The sequence below is a fragment of the Mus pahari genome, chromosome 10 (assembly GCF_900095145.1).
Source record: "Mus pahari chromosome 10, PAHARI_EIJ_v1.1, whole genome shotgun sequence".
NCBI classification, from domain to species: domain Eukaryota; kingdom Metazoa; phylum Chordata; class Mammalia; order Rodentia; family Muridae; genus Mus; species Mus pahari.
The window spans coordinates 65,607,879-65,617,766 of NC_034599.1; the positions used below are offsets into that span (position 1 = coordinate 65,607,879).

At 36.9% G+C, this 9,888-nt stretch overlaps 1 protein-coding gene across 1 annotated transcript in view; it reads left to right on the plus strand.

Moving 5' to 3' along the window:
- Adam10 (ADAM metallopeptidase domain 10) overlaps nt 1-9,888 on the plus strand; it is a 116,494-nt gene that overhangs the window by 21,324 nt on the left and 85,282 nt on the right. Inside the window, exon 2 of the mRNA XM_021206021.1 lies at nt 7,494-7,644. Within this exon, the coding sequence (XP_021061680.1) occupies nt 7,494-7,644 (151 nt within the window). The remainder of the gene's footprint in view (nt 1-7,493; nt 7,645-9,888) is intronic.

The following is a 9,888-nucleotide window of genomic DNA, read 5'->3' on the forward strand; positions in this document are numbered from 1 at the left end:
AAAGGTGAATGCTAGGCTTGAAGGCCATGTGCTGCCCCCTGATGGTTTCCTTTTCACTTCTTTGTAGTCACATCAGAGTCATGAATGTGGCTGACTTTATGAAGATAGTAGAGCCGTTATCATAGCCTCATTGATACCTCACTTGCCTCCTTCATATTGTTCCTGATTTGTCCATGCCCTTGGGCTTATTACATATCTCTTAAATCACCAGTTTCTTCTACATTGCTTGATAATTTTTTTAATTAATAGACCTGTTTGGTGGATCAAATATAAAAGTACAGAGCAGTACATAGCCTGGTAAATAGCACGTGCTTAACAAATTTTAATTATTATTACATTCAGTTTATAAGTACTGTTATTGTGGTGGTTGACCTTAGTTATCTTGAGGATGAGATTAGTAGTCTAGAGAGGATTAACTGGGTGTAAGGGTGTGATAATTCCTGAATATGGGAGGTACCTACCATCCAACATGTTGAGGCCTGGGTAGAATAAAAGGGAAATAAGAAAGAAGTGTTTTTTCTGCTCCCTGGCCACTGATGTGAGCCACTTTGCTCGTCATACTCTCTGCCATGGCAGAATAAAATCTCTGAGTGTGTGAGTCAAAGTATTTCTTCCTTTAGAATGTTCTCCTCAAGTTTTTTTTCATAACCGTTATGTAAAGTTAACAAGCTTGCATAAGCATTTATTTTACCTAACCTATTTTTAAATCAGGTGCTAATTTATAAAATTATTTTAAAAATCACATTTATTTTATTTATTTTTTGGTGGGGGTGGGGTGAGAGCAGAAGCCTGCTGTGGTGTGCTTGGAGGTCAGAGGCCAACCTTTGAGAATTGGTTCTTTTTTTCTACCTCATGGGTTCTAGGGATTGAACTAAAGTTACCAGGCTTGGCAGTAGGCAGCTTTATATACTAAGGCATCTTTCCTGTCACAATTAAGTATTTAATTAAATAAAAACTTTACCTAATCAGGATAGTCCCTTTCTTTCTTTATACATAGTAAATTGTCAGTGTCCATTAAAAGCAAACAACAAAGCCAAAAAACAAAACAAAACCCTACAACTAAAATACTTAAAAAATAAAATAGCTCTTGGTAGTTTTGGGATTTAAATTTTCCTTCTGAAGATGTAAAATGTTCACATTTGTACATGTAAAATGTACAATTTTTTGTTTCTTCTAGCCAGATTTTCATGTGAATTTTAAAATACTAGATGTCTAAAATAGATCTGGAAGGAAAGAATTAGCATGATTTTATGAATATGTGATGAACTGAAAGGTATTCTTACTAAAGTTGAGGAAAAAGTAAAAATGCTCTCATTTCTCATGGTTTGTGGTAATCCTAGTTAGTATAGTAAGTTAAACAGATAAGGCTATAAGTAGATAAGGGAGAGATTTAAATAGGAGAAACAGAAACAGTGCCAGGAAAGAAAATAAAAAATATTTTCACAAGTTTTTATGTATAATCACGGAGTTTACAGGTTCTCTCCAGAGAAATAAAACCAATAAGAAACAGATAAATGGATCTGGATGATCTAGGTATGTGAGGGGGTATATCAGAGGAATTGACTCATGGGAGGTCATCAAAGAGAGAGAAAGGGGGAAAATGCATATGCAGGATGGTGAGCTGGTGATGTTCACCTGTGCTTGTCTTCCCCACTCACATCCACAATTTATGTGGCAGTCTCATAGAAACACCCAGAAATATCACTTTGACTGTTATTCAGGTTATTTTGTTTGTCTGTTTGTTTAAAGATTTATTTATTTATTTATTTTATGTGTTTGAGTACACTGTAGCTGTCTTCAGACACAGTAGAAGAGGGCATCAGATCCCGTTACAGAGGGTTGTGAGCCACTGTGTGGTTGCTGGGAATTGAACTCAGGAACTCTGGAAGAGTAGTCAGTGCTCTTAACCTCTGAGCGATCTCTCCAGCCCTAGGTTATTTTTTTTTTAATTAAATTAAAAAACAGAAACAAAATCAAGTTTATCTTACATGTATGAGTATTTGCCTGCCTGTGTGTCTGTGTATTACATGGATGCCTGGTATACCCTGGAACTCAGAAGAAGGAGTTGGATTCCCTGGAACTAGAGTTATAAACTGTTGTGAGCTGCCCTGTGGGTACTGGGAGTCAAACCCTAGTCCTGGAAGAACAACAGCTAGTGCTTTCAAGAGCAGAGCTATCTTTCTTGCCCTATCTCTAGATATTTGTTAATCTATTCAGGGAGGCACTATTACAGAGGTCTATTGATCTCATGTTAGTGTTCTTATTGCAGCAGAGAAAAGGCTGCATTGTTGTTAAATCAACGCTAAAGAAACTTAGTGTCTTGGGGCTGAAGAGTTGGCTCAGTGGTTAAGAGCACTGACTGCTCTTCCAGAGGTCTTGAGTTCAATTCTCAGCAACCACACAACCATCTGTAATGGGATATGATGCCCTCTTCTGGTGTGTCTGAAGAGAACAATAGTGTACTCATATGCATAAAATAAATAAATAAATCTTAAAAAAGAAAGAAACTTAATATCTTTAGTGACTTCTGTAACATTCTGCAATGTTCCAACCTGCCTCAGCCTCCTGAGTGCTAGGATTACAAGTTTACTCAGCTCGGTTGCACAAAAGCCATGATGAAAACCAACACAGAGCTTATCTGTGTTAAGCACAGGTACTGTTTGGAAACTGGATTTTGGATTATAGGTTGTAGACCCTTGTAAATTTTTCTTAGCAGTTCTTTTACCTAGAAACATAGGTGGTCCTTAGCCCTGTTAATACTCTATTGATGCTTAAAGCAATTCTGTAGAGGGAAAAAAAAAGGGAAATAGCTGCTGATTGAAGTCTGGAATTTCTTCATGAAGAAAAATTGCAGTGCTTCCTGAGCTTGAATGTACATATGGATGACTTTGGAAATATGGTTTGGACTTAGATTGTGGGCCTTTCTGTTACTGTGACAGGTGTCTGAGACAGTCAGCTTAAGGAAAGAGTAGTTTCTTAGTTTCTTTTGGCTCTTGGTTTCAGAGGTTCCAGCCCATGGGCTGATACAGTCATTGTTTCTGGGCCCATAGTGAGGCAGACAGAACGTTTTGATGGAACAGAGTTGCTCACTTCAGTGGCCAGGAAAAAAGAGGGGTAACAGAAGGTTGTGGGGTCAAGGTAAATATGCTTATTAAAGGCATGCATACTCCCAATGACTAACTTCTTTAAAATAGGGTCCATCTTCCATAGCTCCATCCAGTAGACTCCTCAACATTTTAAATCTGTCTGTGACTGAGAGCATTGGTTAGGTCAGAGTCCTGATGATCTGACAGTATCTGGAAATTTCTACAGACACTGTACATGATCTGTTCTGACAGTCTTGATGTCTCTCAATCCAGTCCTGGCAACATTCAAAGTTACTTACCATACTGAGTTATTTGGGAGGGCCAGTCGATGTTGAGGAGTGCTCCAGAATCTACCCTGTTAACATTTTCCCAGTATGTACCTATCCTCTTGCCCTTGAAACAACTTAGACAATGAGATTTCTTGTGATAGGAAAATCTGTGCATGGAAAAGTATTTGTGTAGGGTTAAAACATCCACAGAGTTGTAGTTCTAGGTTCTACAAATGTTCTCTCATACTGGAATTGATCGGTACTTGATCTTTTATTTTTGCCTACTTCTTGCTTTGTCTTCTTCAAAATGGAGGTATTTAGGAACAACAGATTGTTGAAAGATGGGCTAGTAGTTTATTAGAAGTGATTAGAATGGTGATAATTAAATTTTGAGAGAACAAATGGGAATTTTTGTTTTTTTGAGTTGCCTGATTTGTGTTTGTTTTTATCCTGTACTTTAACAAGTATGAATAATTAAAAACAAATTTAAATTTTGTTTATTTGTATGTGCATGGGATTTTTTTTTTCTGCTTGAATGTCTCTGTATCATGTGCATGTCTGGTGCCCTTAGAAGTCAGAAGAGTGTATAGGATTCCCTGGAGTACCTGCCATGTGGGTGCTGAGAACTCAAGTCCTCTGCAAGAGCAGTAATTCTTAATGGCTGAGCCATCTCTCCAGTCCTCTGTTATTACTTTTTCTGTCTGAAAATTTTCTTTTAATATTTCTAGTTGTGTAGGTCTAGTATTAATAATTTAGAAATTTTGATATCTAAACAAGTCTTAGTTTTGACCTCTAAGACCCTTTATTTAAATGCTTAAAGGATCTTGGGCTGAAAGTTTGACAGAACTTTAAACATAAGTGCCTACCTTGTGATTTATACAGAGTTGTGTCTTCATTCTTCCCTGTGTGTGGCTTTTGTTGTTCTCTGTCCCAGTTTATTTTAATATTTTGACCTGTAATTTTCACCCATTAGCCTATGATTTGACTTTATCTGGCTTCTTTTACATGTATCTTTTTTGGCTTACTGTTGACTTAGATTTTTACATGCGTGCACACAAACATGCATATACACACATATATATATGTAAACATATGTATTATGTGTATGTTCACACACACACACACACACACACACACACACACACACACTTCTTTGGTTTTGGTTTTATGAGACAGAGTTTCTCAGAGTAGCCTTGGCTACCCTGGAATTCATTCTGTAGACCAGGCTGACCTGGAAATTGTCTCTGCCTCTCAAGTGCTGGCGTTAAAGGTGCCCCACCAATGGGCTTAAGTGTGGCTTAATTTTAATATCTGCTTTTACAACCTCATCTGCAAATTTCATCATCTCTAACATTCTATTACTAAGGACTAATTTTTGTTTTAGTTATGGGAGAATATGTATACACACATATATATGTATCGTAATTGTTGGATAAAGAAATTCCTATTTTTATATTTGGAGGTGTTTCATTGTATCTTTAAACATATTCAGACTTTTTTTGGCCGTTAAGCTACTTGGAACCAGTTGAATCTAATTTGTTATTTAAATTGAGAAGACCATGTTTATTTAAGCTTTGTTAATATAGATCTAGAACAGCTGTTTGGCTACTTGTACACTGTTACTAAGGAGTTACTTATCTGAGGGTTATACCCAGTGCTTTATATGCGTTTAGGACTTTCTTTCTTGGTGATATGACTATGAATACTCACCAGTCCTGTGTTAGATGTGTTCTGGCTTTGCTTAGTAGTACATACATACCTTTGACCCCAGTACTCAGGAGGCAGATACAGGTAGATTTCTGTGAGTTCAGGGTTAACCCAGCCTACGTAGTGAATTGCAGGGCAGCCAATGCTACATAGTAAGACCCTGTCTCAAAACAAAAATGAAAAAAAAAAATCCAAGAAGAATTATTCTCCTCTTCTCTGGTGGTTCTTATTTTTTTTTTTTTTGTGGTGGGATAATTTATTCTTTTACATTCAGATTATTACTCATCAAACATTCCAGGTATTGCAACTCTTTTTTTCCTTGGTAACTCTCTGTTCCACAGATCTTAAATGTTTGGCCTCACTGAACTCAGCTGTTTAGGTTGCTTCTTGGAAGCTGTGGGCATTTGGAAAAGAGCTCACCTCATTTGTTGCTTTGTCAGGCTTCTCATTGTTAGGGTGGTTGGATGAATTCTGTTTGTCTGTATTTCATCCTAATGAGAACTGGATACTGACTTAAAAATTTGCATCTTTTTTCTTGAGTCACTTCAGTGTAAGTTATGGATATCATGCCAATTAACTCATAAAATACTTCAAAAAAGTGTCTTTGAAAATTCACGACCTTCTGTTATGTAACCACAGTACTGTACTAAAGAAAAGTAGCAGGAATCCCTTAATGTCCTCAAAGACTGATGCTGGTTTGTTGCAAATTATTTTCATATGCTTTTTTTCATCCTGGGTTGATTTTTCCCCCCTTTTATTTTGTTTCTTTTGTGGTTTTGCTCTAATGTGATTATGCAGGGTTATATTTAAGTGCACATGTAACATTTCTCAGGAGAGATTTTTATTCTGGGTTATGAAAGGAATTTAAGTGTATTTAAAAGGATATTCTTTGGCTACTTAAGAATTAAGTTAGACTGGGCAGTGGTGGCACATGCTTTTAATCCCAGCACTTGGGAGGCAGAGGCAGATTATTACCAAGAAGAATTGTTCTTCTCTTCTCTGGTGGTTCTTATTTTTTGTGGTGGGATAATTTATTCTTTTAAAATTTCTGAGGAGGCCAGCCTGGTCTACAGAGTGAGTTCTAGGACATAGGACAGCCAGGGCTATACAGAGAAACCCTGTCTTGAAAAAAAACCAAAACCAAAAAAAAAAGGAAGAAGTTAAAGCAATAACAGAAACAGGTTCTGGGATGTACTCAGTGGTAGAATGCTTGCTGGTGTGTATGAGGCTCTGGGCTGGTCCCCAGAATCAAAAACATATTCAGAGTTTAGAACTAAATATCATTAGTATTTAAAATGGCATATGGATCAAAGAATAAATTAGGAATAATGAGAGAGAGTAAAAATAGAAATGGAATATAACAGAATATGTGAGTTACCTCTGAGGCAGTACTGAGAGAACATTTATAATACTTAATGCCCATAAAGTTCACCCAGGACTGACTGACTCACTCTCTTTCTTTCTTTCTTTCTTTCTTTCTTTCTTTCTTTCTTTCTTTCTTTCTTTCTTTCTTTCTTTCTTTCTTCTCTCTCTCTCTCTTTTTCGAATCTGTTTGTTGTTTGAGGCAGGACCTTCTCGCTGTGCAGTGCTGGGTGTACTGGTGCTGGCTCTGTAGACCAGGCTGGCTTCTAACTCACAGAGAGCCACCAGTCTCTTCTTCCTGAGTGCTGGGATTAAAGGTGTGCACAGCCATGCCCGGATTTTTAGTCTATGTATAAAATGAAATTGTAGTTAATATGTTTCTACAAAACAGTAAGTTGATTTCATTGATTAATTTTGACCAAACTTGAAGGGAGACGTGATAACTTATTTTCTTTTAATTTATCTAGAAAATTGAAGATACACCATTATTTCACTCATCTTTTACTTAGATAATATCAATAGTTACTGAGTGGACCAGGTGACAAAATTGGCTTCAATGGTGATAATTTCTACAGCAAAAATGTGATTAATGTGAATTGTGAAACCCGATAAAGCATATAAGACAAGCCTACAGCAAATGCAAAAGCTTTTGTGTGTGGTTTATGTCACCCTTATGATAAGTTCTTGTTTGTTTGTCTGGCTTTGTTTTTTTTTGTTTTTTGTTTGTTTTTGATAGTATTTATCTTCATAGACCTTTCTATCCTGGAACTCACTATGTAGACCAGGTTGACTCAGAGATCCCCTTGCCTTTGCTCCCCAAGTACTGGGATTAAAGGCATGCACCACCATATCCAGCCAATGTCACTCTTAGAACAATAAGTTTAAAAGTGTGCAAAAGTTATTTTTGTGGGAGATTCATCATAGTAGTCAGGATTAATGAGACAGTTGGAATATACTTATTCATAGATATTTGAAAATAATGGGTAAGTTAGAACTAATAAGTTAGAACTAGAAAGAGCCTTCAAGTTGGTATTAATTCAGACTGTTTCCTGTGTGCTTGTTTTTATAGGTCAGTATGGAAACCCTTTAAATAAATATATTAGACATTATGAAGGATTATCTTACAATGTGGATTCATTACACCAAAAACACCAGCGTGCCAAACGAGCAGTCTCACATGAGGACCAGTTTTTACTTCTAGATTTCCATGCTCATGGAAGGTGAGTAAATTCATTGCTCTTAGTATCTGAAGTCTTTTGAAATAGTCTGCTAATGGAAGAAACTTTTTTTCCTAATGGAAAGTTTCCTGTTTGAATATTCATCCTCAATGAATATACTATTTTTTTTCATACTGGAATTTGATATATACATTAAAAAGTGCCATCATTAAAGATGGATTGCCCTTTTATGTATTTAAGTCACTTGTAAATGTTTTGAATTGTAAATGTGAGGTCTAAGCTTGGATATTTTTAAAGGATGGTAACAGTAGGATAAAAGGTTGTAGAAAATGTGAGGAGCCATAGACAGATAAGATATACTTTAATCAGTAGCATACAGGTGGCTATGAAGGGAGATGCTGTACGGAGGCACAAATTGCACACAGGGGGACACATGTATGCGTGCATGCATACATTCATCTGGCACATCGGCCATACAGAGGTAGGTACAGTGGCAGACACTCACAGGCATTCACCTTTGATCTTAAGGGCATATATCTCACAAAATGGTACTCTGCTAGGGATAGTTATATAACAGGTGACATCACTGTTTTTTGTTTGTTTTGTTTTTAAATCTGGTATTAGCCATGGGTGTCAGCTATGTTTCAGCTAGCTCATACCAGATAGCCATCTCTGCAACGTGCTTTCTAAGTTTAGCCAGCCCTTAAGGTTCTGTTTTTCTTACAGTTAGTCAGATTTGAAAATAGGATGATAGAATGGTCTTTTAAAAATGATCTTGTGTTTGGCTTTCCGCTCTTTGTATGTTTTCTGTTTAATGTATCTTTTCTGGTACCAACAAAGTAGCTAATTGTTTTCTATTGAATAAGTCACTTAATCTTTTATTAACTCAGCTTTATTAGTTCTGTAATAACAACCAGTAGACAGATTATCTGCTGTCCTGTTCAATTCAGAAACAGAGTTGTGAAGGGATACAGAAAGGAGAACTCAGAGAGAAAGAGAAAATTAATTATTAAATAACTGTCTACTCTCAGGGTTTTACTTGCATTTTCTTAAAAAAATTACTGTTGTGTATTTATGGGTGTGTACATGACACGGTTACATGCAGTGGTAAGAAGACAACTTTGTGGCGTTTCTCTCCTTCCACCTTTATGTGAGGCCCAGGCATCAGGTTGTCAGGCTTCCACAGAAATTGCCTTTATCTGCTGAGTCATTCAAAGACCTTTATGTGCATTTTATTTTTTGTTTTCTTAGCACTGTTTAGTTTGCTTTTTTCCCCTGTAATCAAAACTGTCTTGAAAAACCAAAAAAAAAAAAAAAACCACCTCTGACCAAAAGCAACTGAAGGGAGGAAAGGTTTATTTTAGCTTACAGCTCCATGTCACAGTCCCACATCCTTACCTCCAGCCATGGAACTCTGCTTTATAGCAAAGAAGTATAGCTGGAACCATGATGGATGCTGCTTGCCAGGTAGCTGCAGGCTGGCCCACACTCAGCTCCCTTTCTTAGACAGTTCAGGATCACCTGTGCTATCTCCCACAGTGGGGAGGGTCCTCTTATATTGTTAATAATTCAGACAGTTCCCCACAGAAATACCCACAGGCCAATCTCATGTAGCCATTTCCTTAATTGAGGCTCTCCTCTGAGGTGGTGTTCTTAGTTGTGGCAAATTGACAGTTAAAAATAGCCAACACACACTTCGATAAAGGTAACTATGTCTATAAGCTAAGAAAACATAGGCTCAGGGAAGTTAAATAACTTACATGGAATTTTAACCAGACCTGGATGACTAAAACCTGCATCCTCCCCACCCCCTGTCCCTTTGTGCTCTTGGTCAGGCACTCCAAGAGCTTGCTATAACTACATTTTGAACTTGCTGTACTGGTATAACCTTGATTAAGACCTGTATTCCCTACTTCCTAGTAGATTTCTAACCTTCCAACCTGACGTCATTGGTATTATACCACTGTAACTTTTTTTTTTTTTTTTTGTGGTGCTGGATATAGGACCCAGAGCCTTGCAACTGCTGAGAAACACTCTACCACTGAGTGCCTAAATGTTTCCTTTTTTATGTCATTTTACACATATCTTGAAACCTTCCATTCACAAGTTTTAGCTAGATTTTTAAACTTGCCTTTGAATTTTTTCTGTAAATTAGTCATAACCTGTTAGTTAAGCTAGCTTTGAGTGTTTTGTTTTTCATCCAGAATGGTCTTCTGAGTATCTAGAGTGCACATACAGTTTGTTCTTTGTAACATTTATCTCACATTCTGATCTTCTTTTTTTTTT